Source organism: Chanodichthys erythropterus, chromosome 16 (genome assembly GCF_024489055.1).
Source record: "Chanodichthys erythropterus isolate Z2021 chromosome 16, ASM2448905v1, whole genome shotgun sequence".
Classification (NCBI taxonomy): domain Eukaryota; kingdom Metazoa; phylum Chordata; class Actinopteri; order Cypriniformes; family Xenocyprididae; genus Chanodichthys; species Chanodichthys erythropterus.
In genome coordinates, this window is record NC_090236.1 from 24,271,988 (window position 1) to 24,291,548 (window position 19,561).

General features: G+C 43.7%; 1 protein-coding gene and 1 long non-coding RNA gene across 2 annotated transcripts in view; one reads left to right on the forward strand and one right to left on the reverse strand.

Moving 5' to 3' along the window:
* The first annotated feature begins 827 nt into the window (after positions 1 to 827).
* Positions 828 to 19,561, forward strand: part of LOC137002672 (uncharacterized) — a 51,581-nt gene continuing 32,847 nt past the window's right edge. Inside the window, exons 1-2 of the long non-coding RNA XR_010891903.1 lie at positions 828 to 901; positions 18,998 to 19,097. This is a non-coding gene — a long non-coding RNA (uncharacterized lncRNA). The remainder of the gene's footprint in view (positions 902 to 18,997; positions 19,098 to 19,561) is intronic.
* On the reverse strand, positions 6,710 to 9,763 carry amy2a (amylase alpha 2A). The gene is made up of 10 exons (XM_067362338.1): positions 9,557 to 9,763; positions 9,297 to 9,443; positions 9,010 to 9,207; positions 8,671 to 8,901; positions 8,458 to 8,591; positions 7,842 to 7,964; positions 7,653 to 7,752; positions 7,438 to 7,559; positions 7,097 to 7,222; positions 6,710 to 6,937 (listed from the first exon to the last, which is right to left on the reverse strand). The coding sequence occupies exons 1-10, from the start codon at positions 9,722 to 9,724 to the stop codon at positions 6,748 to 6,750; spliced, it is 1,539 nt and encodes a 512-aa protein (XP_067218439.1). The 5' UTR covers positions 9,725 to 9,763; the 3' UTR covers positions 6,710 to 6,747.

Below are 19,561 nucleotides of genomic sequence, written 5' to 3' on the forward strand. Positions count from 1 at the left end.
ACTGACAGTCAAGTTCACTGTGAGCATAATAAATTATAGAGCAAGGGACAGGGTTGTGGGTATAGAGACAGTGTTGATGGCGATGTCAAAAAACATCAGTGAAAATGACAAGTCCAAGCTTCTGACCTGCAACAGTAACACTTGAGCTTCTAATCGGAAGGTACAGCTCTCCCCTCTGTCCAACTCAGACACGGGACAATTCAATTATTTATTGAATGCAATATGGTGCTCTATAGTCTTTTCTGGAAAAAAAGTTAAAACTCAAAAAGTAATAAATGTATTAGTTTTTTTCAATTGCTAACATACATTTGTGCATTCTGTAGCCACATTTTCAAAACTCTGAACACATTTAGCAGAACATCCGTCTGCTGTGACCATACCATTAACACAATTAATGTCGTTTTCACACAAAATGCAGTCAATTAACACGTTTCTAAAATGCTTACAATTTTGTTTTCATGTAAGCTTACCCCACACCAAAATCATGGATCTTTCTCTTCTTATTTGCAAATGCTTAAACACAGCAAGTCAGAAATGAAGACCAAATGTTCCAATCTTTAAATATTGGATAAAACCTTTACTTTTGCAACAAAAGCAGTACTGGAAAAGTACTGGAAAAAAATAAATAAATAAAACAAATACTGAAACAATTGATAAGCATTTTTCTTTAGCAGATCACTTAAATATTGAGAAATAGCAGATTCCAATCTCAGTTGGAGGCATAGTCAGGTGTTGAAGTTATTTTCATTACAAGGGCACACAGTAAAATAGGACTCTTTGAATCGGATTTGTTCAGTGTGTATGAAGAACAACACAGAGAAGCAGAGAGAAAATAACGTCTGCAGGGAGAGGAATAGATGGAGGAGAGGAGAAGCTGGATCAGGACAAGGGAGAAGAAGAGGTATGGGGTATTTCTGCCATGAACAGAAAATAAAAAAGGTAATTGTGACTTTTTATCTCACTATTCTGACTTTTTCTCTCAATTCCTAGTTTATATCTCACAATTCTGAGGAAAAAAAGTCACAATTACCTTTTATGCTTTTTTATTCTGTGGTTGAAAAAAAGCTTCCATAATAACCAAAGGCCATGTTGGATTTGTTGTTATTCAATGGCAGCATGTTTCATGTTTTCATTTCAGTAAAAGCTTTATTCTGTTACTTTCTTCTTCTTCTCTTTTTCTACTGTACATTCTATAAAATGACTTTCTTCTGCTGCCAAGAATGCACACATTCAGCACTCAAACAAAAATGTAGAATGGCTTACATGCATTATACTTTTACTGCAGTAAAAGCAAAGTGAATTTTATAAACTATGGATTTCATATTTTATGCAGGTAGACCTGAGACATGACAAGTAATTTTTAAATTTTAAAGTAATTTTCATAATGCCATCAACTGTTAGTATTTTGACAGTCATTGTGCTTTGATTGACTATATGTTCATGTTGAATAGAAAACTAGTGCTAGTGTTTGACACAACGACTTTGTTTGCTGTGTTTTGATGGAGTTAGTATATGTTGAAAAAAGGTTTTTAGCATTTTGAAATGTAGATTTTGTGTTTATTTAACAAAATATGGTTTTGGCCAGAAAATTAACTATTTGGCTAATTGTGTGAGGTGTGTTGCTGTGTTAAGAGTTTAGAAAAAGTAATTTAAGTATTGGTAAACGCTTGTTAGCAATTGAAAAAAATTGTAATAGCAATATCACATGAGTAGCTGTGTGATATGGCTGTATATCAGAACAGCTGTGATTCGGCTGTAAGCAAGCAAGTTAACAAGCAAGTTCACCATATTTTTTAGATACTACAGTTATTGGGTCACTGAATGTAGTCTTAATAATATTTTTATTTTTTTTTTTAGGTAAGAATGTGGTTATTTAGAACCCGAATATGTGACTCATATGTAAACATAGCGTCTATTTAAAAATTTGTTTAGACGTTTTCGGAGATGTGAGGTCCAGGCCATCAGCGGCGGTTCTACACTCCTCAGAGAACTTCATCTTGGCCAGTCCTTCGGGAATTTGCCACTGGCACTTATGTAGATAGTGTTTAAACATGAAGTATGATTCATTTTGGGTAAATCAAACGGGCAATCGTTGGTTTTATTAATCTATATCCTTCCAGAGCAAGGCTTAATAGATATATTCAGTTTCATAACTTTATATTTACATTGAACTTAAATCCTGTACTAACTAGAGTGCTGCTTTTGTGCACTTTTCTGTTATAATAGCCATTGTTGTTCAATTAAATATTATTGTTCAATAAATAAAATTTTTATTTAAATAACATGCCATATTTGGTATCGAAAGTTACATTAATATGCCATTAGATGGCGGCAAAGACTGTCTTTATGAGTGAGTCAGTCGCAAAGACTTTTATATTGAAAGGGACTGAAACAAGGTTGTAAACAAGGACGTTGTTTTTACTTTAAGCAACAACCTACAAGATGCAACTGACATGCATTGACTAGTGCTGTCATGGGAAATCCCCTTAAAGGGTTAATTCACCCAAAAATGAAAATTCTGTCATTACTCACCCTCATGTTGTTCCAAACCTGTAAGAACTTTGTTCATCTTCAGAACACAAATTAAGATATTTTAATCACATCCAAGAGCACTCTGACTCCTCCATAGACAGCAATTTACCGTAAGTACCACTGTCAAGGCCGAGAAAGGTACATGGTACAAGACATTGTTAAAATAGTCCACATGACTACAGTGGTTCAACCTTAATTTTATGAAGCGACGAGGATACTTTTTGTAAAACAAAACAAAAATAACAACTTTATTCAACAATTTATTCTCTCCCATATCAGTCTCCTACACTGTTGACATAGTAAATGCAGTGCAGCGCTTCCGTGTTTACGTCAGAACACTGGCTCATTATTGGCCGGCTCCTGCGTCAGCATCACACGCATACGTCGTGCTGGTCACATGCACAGTGTCGGCCAATACTGAGCTGGTATTCGGACGTAAACACGGAAACGCTGCTTTGCATTCACTGTGTCAAAAGCGTAGGAGACTGACATGGGATAAAGCCTAAATATAAAGTTATGAAACATAATTTTCCCCTTAACCCAAACTGATTTGCATCTGGAACAAGTAAAGGCTGGAACACACCAACCCCACAAGCAGCAACGCAAGCCGACGGTGTTTTCGCCTTATGTTGGAAAACTGTCAACTAGCACATGCATTCTGCGCCTGCGTATAAAGGAGATAACTGTCTATTTAAGCAGATATATTTGTCTATATTCATCATTCAAAAAGGGAAAGCGAAACTACTGCATGTAAACAAACCATAAACAAAGCAGCGCTTGCTTACCGTTTTGAATATCAATCATGCTGATCACATTCTTTATTCCACTCCACTCGTGTTATTATGAAAATATTCATGCATTCGAGTGCTCAGGTAAGATGATGTAAAATAAGAACAACCTTCTGTCTGTTCTTTCATGACTTATTTGCTTGCTTTCATAATTTTTGCTTATTTTCTTGAACTGACTGGTTTGCTATACTGAACATCCAATCAGATTTCTCTCTCTCGCCGACGGCCCAACGCCATTTCAACATGTCGAATCAGCCGATAAGGACCAACTTCAGCAGACGGTGTGGAACACACTGAAGAAACTTGGTCGGCTGACGAAAAACTGACAAAAACTGCCAGACTGCCAACCGTCAGCTTGGTTTGTTCTGGGCTTAATAGATTAATAAGACCAAAGATTGCCCGTTTGATATACCCCAAATGAATTATATCTCATGTTTAACCACAATTTATGTAAGAGCCAGCAGAAAATCCTGAAGGAGTGGCGAAGATGAGGCTGTTCTCTGCGAGTACATGAATGCTGAGTGGTTGACGGCCTGGAGCTCACATACAGTATGCGAAAGTGATATGAATCACATATTTGAGGTCTAAATATATAAAAATACATTCCGTGACAAAACAACAGTAGTATTTGTAAAAAATACATGGTGGATTTACTTGAGCGCCATGACAGTCATTGCAAGAGGAGTGATACAAACAGGGAAACAGTTCCAGTGCTAATACTGGGGGAATATCGCACGTCTCAGCCAATCAGATTTGAGAACCAGAAAGAAATTTAAATTTAACGTGCCTATTTTGTCATCATTTGTTTTAACCATAGTAAGTAAGCCATCCGATTGAAGGGTGGTTCTCACAAAACGTCAAAACATCCCACTGCTGTATGGCCATATGATACGCAAAATACATTTCTCGGCTGGATAAAGCAAATTAATAAGAATGCACAAGTCCATTATATAATGATGCGCAAACATGTGGTCCTGTTCGGTATCCCAATTTGACGTGTCTAAAATGAAAAATAAGCTGTTTGCCGTTGCACTGTATACCTATAAAATACAGGTTGCCTATCGCAAAAATCTTGTGAGAACCATTAAAAAACACATCGTATTACAGTCAACACATGTAGTTTTAACCCTAACAAGAGTTCTGGATATTTTTACTACGGCGCCCCATCTAGATACAACATATGCTTTTTGGTTAGCATGAAACAGAGTTCAGTCTTTGATCTTGGAGGGACGTTTTCTGTTTTTTGGAGCTTTCATGCGGCTGCCACCACGTCGGTTTCACCTGAGTGCAGCTGTGGCAGGGCCGTCAGGGCAGCAGGGGCCCAGGGGGCCACCCTCCGCGCCCCGTCACACACACTCAAGAGCTCGACATATACACACACACAGACCTGAGCTCCAGACATGAGAGCTTAGACAGCAAAGGTGACATTCACCACACCGTCCCACTTTGTCGTCATGGCAACTCTGGTCTGATGACAATCTGGAAAACAATAACTTCATTATACAGATATATGAAGAGTGAGTAACCTTAGTTTGCCTGACTCACTCTTCATTTTATGTATTACTTGCTATTTAAAACAACTTACAACTTTCGGAAACACAAGTAATGCATGTCATTGCAGCTTTTATAATACAATGCATGTACCGACTTTAAAAGTTGAACCAACAACAAAAGAACTTTAGCTAGATTGGTAACACTTTACAATAAGGTTAAATTTGTTAACAGTTTAATGCATTATAGGTATAATGTGAACTAACCAGTTTTGAAGATTAAATTTTTTAACAAGATATTTGTAATTAGCAAAAATATTATCAATAACAAAGTCACTAGATTTCACCCAGGCGCTGCCATCTCTTGAAAGTAGAGTCTAGCTTGGCAAGGAAAAGAGTGTGAGTTGAAATATTGTCTAAACTGGCTATATACTTTGAGAGTAGAAATTACAACTACACTTGAGGGGAATTGCGATGGTGAGAATGGTGACTTCATTGTTACTGGCACCACAAGTGATGTTGACTTACATGATTTAGCCTCCGCTGCACACCAGTCTGTATCTGTTCAGGAATACTTTAAGCCTAAATTCAACTGGTTCATCATATAAAGTGATCGTGTCTCTTCAAAAAATTTGGACTAAACCACTCAATTTATATGGATTCGTTTTTTACGATCTCGTTATGAACTTTTTGAAGCGTCAAAATGGTAGTTGCATAGCTGTTAATGGAGAGACAGAAATCGCTCATATTTCATTAAAAATATTTTCATTTGTGTTCCGAAGATGAATGAAAGTCTTACAGGCTTAGAATGGGGCCGCATGATATATCGTGATTTCTCGCAAATTTTATCGCATGTGATTTGGCAAAGGCTGCGATTATTTTATGCGCAGCTTGTCAGAGCTGTACAGCTCTGTGATCAGTAGTAAATGCTTCTCCATCTGAAAGCCAGCAAATATGCCCTGCCGCAGAAGTAGCTACACTGCAAACTTAAGATTATTTGAACTAAAAACAAGACAAAAACTCTATTTCAAACCGAAAAGAAATCTAACAGTTGCTTTATATAAATGGGTAATTTTTGGCCCGTTTTAGGTGTTTAAGTCAAATTCACTTAAAACATTTACTTAAAACATTCAAGTAAGAAAAACTAAACCTTTAATTATTGACATTACATGGTTAAGACTCATCAAAAGTGGCTCTCTGCGCTATTAAAGGCTATTGTTTAAGGGAATACATTTGTGTCACTTTTGATGTGAGGCGGGAAATAGATTATGCATTATCTCAGGCCCTTTGGGTGAACTAGTCCATCTCAGCATTCGTTAAGGCAGGACCCTGCAGACCTGCTGGGTTATGCTCTGCAATGTGTGGCCAGTATCTCTGACAGGTCATTATTGGCCATCATGCTGAGTGACGGACTGCAAGAACCGAGCTTGCATTCATTTCTTTTCCCCTTATTGAGGAAGAGAAGCAGCTTTTTTTCTATCGGGCTTCATCAGAATGATCAGAGGGAAGCAAAATGAAGTAAACTGTATTCAAAGTATCACAAGGATTTGTGCTGATGCGTGAGATGCAACTGCAGTCCATTACTGGACACACAGCTTACAGTATCAGTGGTGTAATTTTAAAGTGTAATTATACCTTCACTTTTTATATTAAAATTTCATTTTATACTTTCAATTTTTATTTATTTTACTGATCTTTATGTACCATTTTACTTCTTATAAAGTGTGTAGAGTTGGAGAATTTGGAATTTTACACAGTGAAACTAAAATATTTTCTAGTTTTTAATGATGAATAAGACACCTTTTCTAAAGATGTTGCAAATATCGATAAACTATAAATATCATTTTTGCAACTTAAGCCATCAGGATGAAACCATGTAAAAAATGACAATAGTTATCTAGTAGTTGCGTGCAGCTTATTTATTTAAATAGCATCATTTAAAGTTTTGAGTCTGCGTGAATGACAATAAATGGGTCTTCTTCCTGGTTACTGATTCTGAAGGAAGCACGTCCATCTCCTCCAACCGTCACCTGTTTCCCAGTACATCTGCCACTTTCCTTCTGACCAGAGATCACATCGCAGTAGGTGCCTCCTGGCAGGCCAGTGTTCAGGGTCTCATTCAGCTCCCTGGAGCACAAGTTAAAATTATAGGCTTCTGATAACAGTGACTGTAGCTATATTCACAGTACACACTATAGTTGCAAGTCTTAAAGTATATCTCTTAATAGAAAAACATACTAAAATTTTCTCTCATATTGTAACTTTCTTTAAAGAAAAGATTTTTACCAGTCATCATTGTTGATGACAATGAATCCTCGATTACCACGACTGAAAGAGATCTGGTTGTTTCCATTGTCCCACCAATTAGAGAATGACTGTCCATTTACAACATTACGGAAGATCACCATGTTTCTGTGGAGAAAAGAACAGCGTTTATTTGAAATAGAAATCTTTTGAAACACAAACTATCTCTTTTAGTCAATGTAATGCATCCTTGCTGAATAAAAGTAGCTTATTCATTTCATTAAAAAAAAAACAAAAAAAAAACATACTGACCCCAAGCTTTTAAACCTTAGTGTATATTAGCAAGCATAAGACATCTTTGCAGTGGAACTGTTAGAACTTACTTGATCTGACGCCATCTGTGCTCACAAACCCAGCCGTCTCCACAGGTAGAGTCAGAGTTGATGGGTACGGGTTTGGTGGACCCATCACCATAGCTTGGAGGTCCTATCCAGTCATTTTGGTCCTGACCAATGACAAAGTGAAGGGGAAAAAAACCTTAGTTCTTAAAAAACATGTTAGTATTTGTTTTCTCACTTGACTAAGCTTAAACATCTACCTGTCCGTTCACGATGTTGCGGTCCCAGCGGTAGCTGGACATTACTCTGGTAAATCCATACGGGTGGGCCAACATAAAGCCTACAGCCATTTTGTAAATTCTAGAAAACGAAGGAAGTGAAAGGAAATGTTATGTTTATATTTGCCACATGTATGTTGCATTGTAAAATAAAATATGATAAAGTTGTACCTGGCATCCCAGAATGTCACAATCGATGCACCTCCAGCACCATGTCCTCTCTGGTTATCATGATTGTCAGTAAACACAAGAGCTTTATCAGAAGCCATGAAGCCCCATCCCTCACCCCAGTTCCTGAAACAAAAATCAGTTCATCTGTTTTAGGATTTAGGTTGCAAGAAACAATGAATAGAACAGGGTGACAAAACAGAGCTGATATCCTTGGAAAATGTTTGAATTAACAATATGCAATATCAACTTCTTGTTCTGTTTTATTGTTCAGAACAATAAGTTAACATTGAGTAACTTACATTTTAGTCAAATTATTATCAGTTACTTTTTTTTTTACACTATATAAATTTTCCATATAAAATGACTGTAGAACAGTCACCTGTTTAGTTCCTGAATGAATCAGTATTAAATGAATTGGTTGAGTGAGTGAATGATTGACTTGCTTACTTAAAAACATTCACTTGTTTTGTCTCTGAATGAATCAACTTGTGTAACAGTTTAACATTCAGAAAGAGTCAGTGAAAAATTCCGGCCACTAATACACAGACTGTTTGACCAATCAGATTTGAGGACTGTTGTATAATTAATAGCAATGCAAATCCACAAATTTACTAACTTCAGGTAGGATAGTTTTTGTCCGTTCCATTTGCGGATGACCTCCCCCAGCTTGGCACCATACTTGAACTCAGTCACCCTTCCAATTCCTGTGTATTCACCTGATGAAATAGGCTCTCCACCGAGATCAATAACCTAAGAACAAGTAAATGGCTATAAAATATTATTTTGCCACCTGTACACTGATGTTCCTTTTAGAAATGAATGGAAATACCTCTTGGAAGATAAAAGGTCTTGCGCCAGAGGGAAACCACTTAGTGTTCAGATTATTAAGACGTCCATAGACAGCAGAAAGATCACCAGGCCACATGTGCTTGCAGGCGTCCACTCTGAATCCAGCCACTCCCATGTCAATCAGCTTGTTCATGTAGTCGGCCGTCTTACCACGCACATAGTCCTTCTCCAAGGCCAAGTCCAGAAGACCAACCAGACGACAGTTTCTCACCTGCAATCATCACAACGCTCAGATATGTAACACCAAGACAACAAGAGACCACAATGAACAACAAATCAGAGGTTGAAATAAGCACTCAGACATCATATCATCTCATACTTGATTGATATCCTGGTAGTTCTCAATGTTTCCACTGCCGGTGTAGCATTTGCCATCATTGAAGTCCCAGTATGAGTATGGAACTGTGGGGAAGTCCTTGCTGTTGGCATTGAAATATGATCCACAGCTTGAGTGGGTACCAGATCCACCACCCGCTCCACACATGTGGTTGATGACTGCATCAACGTAGATGTACACCTACAAAATCAAACTGAAGTGAATTTTCCATGAGGATAATATAATAGTAGGCTAGTTGTGCTCTGTTTGTCAATTATGGCTGCATTTACCCCAACATTGTTGCACCTAGTGATCATGTCTCTCAGCTCATTTTCATTTCCTGATCTGGAACACAGATTGTAACCGATGGGCTGATATCTCTGCCACCAAGGGTGCCAGGGGTTTGTGACAACAATGCTCTCACTCGGAGGAGAGATCTGTAATGGAAAAATCAATATTTTGTTATTACTATTATACTATTATACATTTTATAAACAAAAAAATTATAAACTTTTTGCAGCATTAACTACAATGATGTGTTTAAAAATACCTGAACACCACCAAAGCCATTTGGTCCGAGATAGCGCTCGCACTCCGCTGCAATATCAGCCCAGCGCCACTCAAACAGGTGGACGATGGCAGTTCTTCCATCTTTGGTGTTTGGGTTGAATTGAGCGAGGCTCAGTTCAAGCAGCGTTGCCAAGATTAGAAGCTTCATCCTTCCCTGGGTTCAGAGAAAAACCTACAACAAAACCTAGGCTCATGTGCAGTTTATATACAAAATTACAGTTTTCCTCTGGCCAATCAGGGATGTCAAAGGTTAAGGAAAGCCACTTTGAACAGGTGAAAAACACTGTCTATTTCCCATGCTACAAACTAAAAATACAGACTTCTCTGAAGAACCTTATCAGCATAAACATACTTAGTTATAAAACACTGTTGGAATGAAAAGTAATTTTGGCATTGAAAACAAACAAACAAACAAAAAAATCTTTTTCCCCTACAAACATGTCACCTCAAGGTTGAGACTGTAAACTGTTAGTTTTTTATTCAGAATGCTCACACTGATTTTTACTGCACAACTGCTTTGAAGAAACTTGTATTGTATATTGTGCTATAATGACTAAAGGAGCAGAACAGGGAACAGGGGGACTAATTGAATTACGTTATTTAATGAGGTAGTTTTGGCAACAATTACAAATATTGATCTGTAACTCTTACTGACATTAAAGTCCCTGTAAAGTCAATTCTGAGAATTCTTTCTAAACACTTTATAAATGTTACAAATGTATTGCTAAAACACATTACAAAGTGTGTGAATTGAGTAATGCTTAATTGTGAAGTTAGAGCGTTAAACAGTTTTCCACCAAGTCTCTGCTCAGGATTTTTTGGGCGGAGCTAAAACGGGGGTCTAATGACACACATCGTCCCCCGAGCATAGCCCCTCCCCTAACACTATATAACTGTCGATGACGCACCGAGCGTGGCGCCGCTTCTACAGCGGTTCACTCGCTGTGTCTCGAGCCTATGGTCTCGAGTGTCATTACAGTCATACAGCCCTTTGTACATTTAGCTAGTAATGCCTTCGTCACGCAAATGCATATAACATGGTTGTTATAATATACAATACAGCTCGGTCTTCTTATTTCCTCCCGTCTCGCGGCACCGTCATTTGTCGACTCGACAACAGTCCGGCATTAGGCTACGTGCCCACCAATGAGTGTAAGTTACCGAGTTTGCGTATGTTATAATTAGTAGGTAGTCCACAGTAACTCTACTAAAATGTGCAACCCTCAAACCTATGCCTCAAACAACACGATCACATGAGAATGCGTATCAATAGTACGAGTTTGTAATCTCGTAGAATACATACGCCAAAATGAGTTTTGGCGTGCTTATGGTACGCAGTTTTTCGCGTGCATATGATACGCACTTTATGGCGTGTATATGATACGCTCTTGGTTAGGATGGGGGTGGGGGTGGGGGAGTGGGGGGTTCGTACGTATAATACGCCATAAAGTGCGTATCATATGCACGCGAAAAACTGCGTACCATAAGCACGCCAAAACTCATTTTGGCGTATATATTCTACAAGATTACAAACTCGTACTATTGATACGCATTTTCGTGTGATCGGGCTCCCTCAAACGTGATTCTTTTGTTTATATGCATCAGTATGTTTGACTCATTAGACAAGTAAGTTGAGACGGCAGCTCTCGCGAGTGGGTGTGGTTTCAGCGCCGACAGCGGGCACGCCCCTAGCGTTTGAGAGCAAAGAGCGCTGCCTATTTTTTCGAGATTTTGATAAATCATTTTTCTGTGGTGTGAAAAGCTCAAAACACATACTTTAAAATGACTTTACAGGGACTTTAATAATAATTTCTGAGTTTAAATAACTAGATAAACATAAAAAAGAAAAATTATTATAGCATTTGCTGAAAAGTGCTGGAAACCTTTATCTGTGACTTCTCTTAAGTTTTTTAATTATATAATTCACTACACAGTACTTCTTTAAAGAAGTCAGAATGCTTATTACTTTCAGTGTAACTTACTGAAAAAAATAAACCGAGCAAAACAAAACATTTAAATAATACTCTAATTTACTTAAATTAGGAATTTAGAAAAACTTACTTCTAACGCTAACGTGTACTTTAAAAATTTGCTACTTGTAAATTCATATAAACAGGCCTAAATGCACTAACTGCACCTGTAACACTTGGATGCCTTTGTCCAGAAGATATTGAAATGAAGTGACTATAATGCAATTTGTCAAACTGCAGATGTGTTTGAAAAAACATCAGAGAATAGGGGTTCCCTTTCAGTCGGTCACGTTCGACGTACGTCAGTAGTGACCGACGAATTGGGATATCGCTTAGAGAGCCCTATCATCTTCGTGTAAACTAAAACAAGCCAATGGAATTGGCGTGCGATATTTGCATAATGCGCACCGCCCCCGACAGGTGTATATAAATAGGAAGCAGATGCAATCGCACTCTGTCTTTCGCTTCGGAGCCATTCACTGGTGTCCTGTTTTAGAAGACTCCTTTCTTCGTTTGTTTTATTCTAAAACATTGCCTCAGAAGAGGATTTACAGCGAGCTTTCAGTGCTGGTGAAAGGGCACGTTCAGCGAGGTCGCGAGTCTCCGAGGAGCTGAGCTATAAGCTCGAAAACTGCTGTTTTCACAGCAACACAAAGAGTGTGTGCGTGTGTAGCGATTTGGGCCGGTTCCTCGGTGTGTCAGGGAGTGGTGTACCTGACACATCGCGTCGCTCCCTGGGTGCTTCAGCACGAGTGAGTTGACTTCCCCTTCTAAAAGAGCTTTACAGACGAACCCTGACAGTATGTCATTTCGTCTGTGCGTTAATGGGTGCGGTCGTTCCCTGGTCCCTGCTGATGGGCACAATCGTTGCATCTCGTGTTTGGGCATTCTGCACGCTGAAGCAGCTTTTGTGGATGGTTCATGTTCCCATTGCGGGAGCATGACTATCGCGATGCTGAGGTCGAGACTCTCCTTCCTGAAGTCTCAGGAAGCGGGGGTCCCCTCTCCTATGCCGCGTACGACCGTTTTTTCCGGCCCCGGGAACCGGAATGACGGTACGGCACTGTATAGGAAGGGTGACCGGAGGATTACGGTCAGGGCTTCCCCGCCGAGCGGAAACGCTCCTCGGGCCCCTGCCGCCTCATCAGCACCGCAACCCATCGTGCCACCGTTGGTATCCACTGGGCCCTCTACGGACTGTCCAGCCGTTACCTTTGGTGTGCTGGCGGCGGATCGGATGTCGATCGCTGCATCGGAAGGTGAGCCTGAGTCCTCGGGGGAGGATTCGAACGCGCTGCCGCCCGGGACGGTAGCGTTGCCCGAGTCGGATCCCGAGCTCACGGCTGTGCTCTCCCGGGCCGCCTTGTGCGTCGGGCTTGAGTGGAACCCTCCACCCTGTCCCGGCCCATCTCGGTCGGACGATTGGTACTTGGCGGGGGGTCGCGCTGGTCAAATCCAGCGTCCCGCCCCAATGCCTTTCTTCCCGGAAGTACACGATGAGGTGACCAGGTCTTGGCAAGCTCCGCATGGGGCTCGTACAGGGCCTGGTCCCTCGTCCGCCTTCACCTCCCTGGACGGCGGGCTAGCCAGGGGGTACGCGAAGATCCCGCCAGTCGAGCGGTCTGTTGCGACGCAGTTGTGTCCAACGGCCGCTGGCTGGCGCAGTGAGCCGCGTCTCCCGTCCCAGGCCTGTGAATTCTCAGCCGGTCTGACTGAGAAAGCTTACAGTGCCTGTGGGCAGGCTGCCTCTGCCCTGCACGCGATGGCCCTTTTGCAGGTCTATCAGGCAAAAGAGCTGTCGCAGATGCCCCAGGAAGGTCCTGACCAACAGCTGCTTGGGGAGCTGCGCGCTGACACTGACCTTGCCCTCCGGGCAACTAAGGTGACAGCGCGTTCTGTTGGCCAGGCGATGTCTACTCTGGTAGCCCAGCAACGCCACCTCTGGCTGACCTTGGCAGACATGAGGGAGACCGACAAACATCGGTTCCTGGATTCCCCCGTGTCTCCGGTCGACCTTTTCGGCGACGCGGTGGAGAGCTGTGCCCAACAGTCCTCCGCTGCACAGAAGCCGGCTGAGGCTATCAGACAGGTCATGCCACGGCGGTCCGCTGCTGCCTCCACCCAGCCGCCCGTGGCTCAGCCTCAGCCCGCTTGTCGCCGAGGGCGCCCGCCTGCGTCTTCCTCCGCCCCTGCTAAGTTGGCAAAGCAGCAGCCTACACCAGCCAAACAAAAGGGTGCCGGGCGCGGACGTGGTGCCCAGCGGAAGGAGCGGAAGGTTCCTGCCCTTTGGGAGAGTATTCCATCTGCTCTCCCACCCCCGGAGGAGGGCCGGGGGGGATTTTGTGGCGGCTGTCCATCTACCGCCGCTGGCTCTCCGGAGTCCAGCGGTACCCACTTTGCCACAAAAAGAGCAGTTTCCTCAAACTCCAGGTCACAACAGGGGGTGTCTGCCAGTGTGCCAGACTCCGCCTCGCCGCTGACAGCTCCCTCCCCATTCGCCAGCAGGTGGCAGTGTGATGGTGCAGACCGCGTCCCGTGCGCCGTCTCCCATGCACACTGCTGCCTCGCAGAGTCCGACCCCACTCCGGGCCGCCCTCAAGCCGTCCGAGTCGGGTCCCTCTCTGCCTTGCTGCCCCACCCCGGTGCGTCTGTGGTGCCTTTGGTCCCGCTGGCTCAGTGTCTGGAAGCGTGGATAGCGCTCCCCAGCCTGTCCAGTGGGCTCACTCGTACTATCAGACTCGGCTATGCGATTCAGTTCGCCCGGCGTCCCCCGGTCTTCAGGGCTGTCCACTTCACTCAGGTGTCGTTGGACAGTGCACCTGTTCTCCGGGTGGAGGTTGCTGTCCTCCTGGCGAAGGATACAATCAAGCCGGTCCCTCCAGCCGATATGAAGTCAGGGTTCTACAGCCCCTACTTCATTGTACCGAAAAAGGGCGGTGGGCTACGGCCAATCCTGGACCGTCCCCAGGATTGGTTTGCAGCAATAGACCTGAAGGACGCGTACTTTCATGTCTCGATTCTGCCTCGACACAGACCCTTCCTAGGTCGGTCTGTGTTCGAGGGTCGGGCATGTCAGTACAAAGTCCTACCCGACATGGTTGTAGCTCCCAGCCGGTTGGGTCTTCAGGTCAACTGGGACAAGAGCAAACTCGCCCCCGGGTAGAGGATCTCTTGTTTCGGTCTCGAGCTAGACTCGGTCGCACGGACTGCGCGTCTCACCGAGGTGCGCGTCCAGTCGGTGTTGAACTGCCTGAGCTCGCTCAAGTGCAGGACAGCGGCTCCACTGAAAGATTTTCAGAGGCTCCTGGGGCATATGGCATCTGCAGCCACGGTAACGCCGCTCGGATTGCTTCATATGAGACCGCTTCAACACTGGCTCCGCGGCCGGGTCCCGAGATGGCGTGGCAGTGCGGCACGCTCCGTGTCCCCGTGACACCGAGCTGCCGTCGCACCCTTGTCCGGTGGTTGGACCCTTCGTTCCTGTGGGCCGGAGTACCCCTCGAACGAGTGTCCAGGCACGCTGTGGTCTCCACAGATGTCTCTGCCACGGGATGGGGGCCACGTACAACGGGCATGCAGTGACAGGTCTTTGGACGGGGCCTCAGCTGCATTGGCATACCAATTGCCTCGAGTTGCTAGCGGTTCGTCTTGCGCTGGCCCGCTTCAAGGAGCTGTTGTCAGGCAAGCACGTTCTAGTCCGCTCACTAAGCACTGCGGCCGTTGCGTACACCTACCGTCAAGGTGGTCTACGCTTCCGTCGCATGTTGCAACTCGCCCGCCATCTCTTGTTGTGGAGTCAGAAGGATCTGAGGTCCCTTCGGGCCACTCGTGTCTCAGGTGTGCTCAACCGTGCAGCCGACGAGCTGTCACGGCAGCATCTACTTGCGGGCGAGTGGCGGCTCCACCCCAGGCGGTCCAGCTGATTTGGCAGCGTTTCGGCGAGGCCCAGGTAGTCCTGTTTGCCTCCCCGGAAACTGCCCTCCGCCAGTGGTTTTATTCCCTGACCGGCGGCACGCTCGGCACGGATGCCCTGGCACACAGCTGGCCCCCGGGTCTGCGCAAACATGCGTTTCCCCCAGTGAGCCTTCTCGCACAACTCATGTGCAAGGTCAGGGAGGACGGGGAGCAGGTTCTGTTAGTGGCTCCGTACTGGCCCACTCGGACCTGATTCTCAGACCTCATTCTCCTCGCGACAGCACCTCCCTGGCCGATTCCTCTGAGGAAGGACCCCTGACTCAGAGACGGGGCACCCTGTGGCACCCGCGTCCCGATCTGTGGAACCTCCACGTGTGGTCCCTGGACGGGATGCGGAGGTTCTGAGTGATCTCCCGCAAGCGGTCGTAGACACCATCACTTCCGCTAGAGCTCCTTCCACTAGGAATCTCTACGCGTTGAAGTGGAACCTGTTCGTCGAATGGTGCGCCTCTCGCCGAGAGGACCCCCGATCATGTTCGGTCGGATCCTTGCTTTCCTTTCTGCAAGATGGGTTGGAGCGAAGGCTGTCTCCCTCCACCCTCAAGGTGTATGTTGCCGCTATTGCCGCACATCACCATGCAGTTGAGGGTAAGTCCCTGGGGAAACACGATCTGATCGTCAGATTCCTGAGGGGGGCCAGGAGACTGAATCCTCCTCGCCCTTCCTCCGTACCCTCTTGGGATTTGACCCTGGTTCTCACAGCTCTCCGGGGTCATCCCTTCGAACCTTTGCAATCAGTCGACCTGAAACTAATGTCTCTTAAGACGGTTCTTCTGGTTGCATTGGCTTCCCTGAAGAGGGTAGGGGATCTGCATGCATTTTCGGTCGACGAAACGTGCCTAGAATTCGGGCCCGGTGCTTCTCACGTCATCCTGAGACCCCGGCCTGGATACGTGCCCAAGGTTCCTACCACTCCCTTCAGAGATCAGGTAGTGAACCTGCAAGCGCTGCCCTCGGAGGAGGCAGACCCAGCCCTAGCTTTGCTCTGTCCCGTCCGCGCTCTGCGCGTTTACGTGGATAGAACGCGAAGCTTCAGGACCTCAGATCAGCTCTTCATCTGTTACGGAGGCCAGCAGAAGGGAAAGGCTGTCTCCAAGCAGAGGATGGCCCACTGGATAGTGGATGCCATCGCCTTGGCGTACGAATCCCAGGGCGTGCCTTGCCCGCTCGGGTTGAGAGCCCACTCCACCAGAGGGGTGGCCTCTTCCTGGGCGCTGGCTCAGGGCGCCTCGCTGACAGATATCTGTAGAGCTGCGGGCTGGGCGACACCTAACACGTTCGCTAGGTTTTATAGCCTACGTGTAGAGCCGGTATCCTCGCGTGTACTCGCATCCACTAGTCGGTAGACGTGTTGTACCCGCTCTAAGTGTCGGCTTGCAATGCCATTCCCGCCACTGGCCGGAATACGTGCATACTTTCGCTCCAGTCGTGTTCCCCGCTGGCGAACCCTGTCGAGTTCCTCCGCCTCCCCCTTCGGCTCGGACATTGCGGAGTGTCTGATGCCAGGCCTACATCCGTCGCTGACGCTGTCTGTTGGCTGGGGCCCATATGTCGTGACCCCTCTACGTGAGCGGTCCCATATGTGTATTTTCCACGGTTTAAAACTCCCTACGGGCCGAGTCCGTGTCTTTCCCTTAGCAGAGCCAGCTCTGCTGTCACCTGTCAGATGAGTCTCCCCCTAACCAGGTGGAGCCATCCCAGGGACTCCATATGCGTACTGCCCCCCCGGGCCAGTCCATGTGTGTATTTCCCACATAAACTCCTCCCCCATTGGGTAGGTAGTGGTCTCCGCAGCGGCCCTTACGGGTTCGCTTCCCCAGTGTGTCTAGTTTACTTAGTGGGTAGTGGTTAGACAGCAGTAGACTCTCTCGGTGTAAGCTCGCCCCCTTCACCGCCAGCCGGTGCTATGGGCGGCTGAGCTTGTGCTGGGCACTGGAAGGGGTTTCGTAACTGTGGCGCTTTAGTTGGGATCCCAATTCGTCGGTCACTACTGACGTACGTCGAACGTGACCGACTGAAAGGGAACGTCTCGGTTACGTATGTAACCCTCGTTCCCTGAAGGAGGGAACGGAGACGTACGTCCCGTCGCCACAGTTTCTGTACCCTCGCTGTAGTGCGGACACCAGTTGTCTCCTCAGCGAAAAACAGAGTGCGATTGCATCTGCTTCCTATTTATATACACCTGTCGGGGGCGGTGCGCATTATGCAATTATCGCACGCCAATTCCATTGGCTTGTTTTAGTTTACACGAAGATGATAGGGCTCTCTAAGCGATATCCCAATTCGTCGGTCACTACTGACGTACGTCTCCGTTCCCTCCTTCAGGGAACGAGGGTTACATACGTAACCGAGACGTTTTCAGGCCAGCTCTCCTTAGAAAAAGGTATTTTTCACTAAAAAAAAAGGTGTGTTTAAGGTCCATGAATGGTCATTGATGATGTTTACAATCAGGAATCTTAAAATTTCTTTTAATTTTATTTTTTGTACCTCATTGTAGCAGGTACGCTTTAATGTGATGACATAAAAAGATGCACAAAAAAAAGTGTCAACAAAACACGTCTGCTGCTACTTGCACTGTAGCACTAACTTCATTAACAAATATGACTATAAACTGGCACTTTTTGGCGAGTCAAAAAAAAATAACACAACCATTGTAGCCCAATTCACAAAAAATGGACTGTTTTTCCATTATGTATGTATAGTATTATTTGCCACAATGCTTCTCGTTGTTTATGTTGACCTGTGCCCTGTACTGTTAAATATTTGTGGCGCGTGAATTCTCTGGCTGATCGCTCCACTTTCATCATGGATATATTTGACATTCAACAAAATAAAATGAAACCAATTCCAAGATCTAGACCACTGAAACTAATAGCAGAGTTAGGTAAGAATGTACTTTTAACTAAATTTAGTTTTTTTTTTTTAGACAGACACACCTTTATTTAGTTGGCAATGTCTTCATTTAAAATAGTTTGAACTTTGAGGTTCAGATGGATAAAAGATAGTTGAGTGTTCTGAGTTGTTGCTATGTGGTTTCTAGGGTGTTCTGGGTGACCTTCTAGGCCCACTTAATGAAATCCCTACCTCTGTTATGAAGTCTCAGAAGTCTTAAAGGGATAGTTTACCCAAAAAATGACAATTCTGTTATATTTTATTCACCCTCAAGTTGTTCCAAACCTGAATTTCTTCTGCTGAACACAAGAATATAATGTTGAATGTTTTGATGTCGGTAACCAAACAGTTGATGGTCCCCATTGACTTCCAGAGTATTTTTGTTCTATACTGTGGAAGTCAATGGGGTCCATCAACTTTTGATTACACATATTTTTCAAAATATATTCTTTTGTGTTCAGCAGAAGATTCCTGACAACAACAAGAGCAACAAATACTTTTTTTTTTAGAACTCCATTAGCGTGTAATTACTGTCATCAGCAGATAAGCAGCAGATCATTTATAATATTCACTTTTTGCTCTAGGGAGCTGAATGAGACCCTAAACATTGACCTGCCAGGTGGAGGTTCGAGAAGATGCACATGCTTACTTCAGGATCAGCAACTAGGAAAAAGACCTGAAAAGGTATGTTTAATAAATATACAAAAATGTACAATATACAAAAAAAAAATAATAATTCTTCAGTATCATTTTCTGAGATGGCATCAGCGTGGAATAATAATAATAATAATAATAATAATAATCCTCTTATTATAATAATAATAATAATAATAAAGTCATTATTATTAAATATTACTGTATAATTAAATTATTATATTACCAAATAATTATTATATTATTAAGTAATATAATTTTCTAAGATGGCATAGAATAATAATATAAAGTCATTATTAAATAATATTATATTATTAAATAATTTATTATACTATAATATATTATTATAAAATAATATGATCTGAGAAGACATCAGTGTGTAATATAATAATAATAATAATAATAATAATAATAATAATAATAATAAAAGTCATTATTAATAAATAATAAATAATTGTAAATGTAATAAACTATATTATTGTTCCACTCTGATA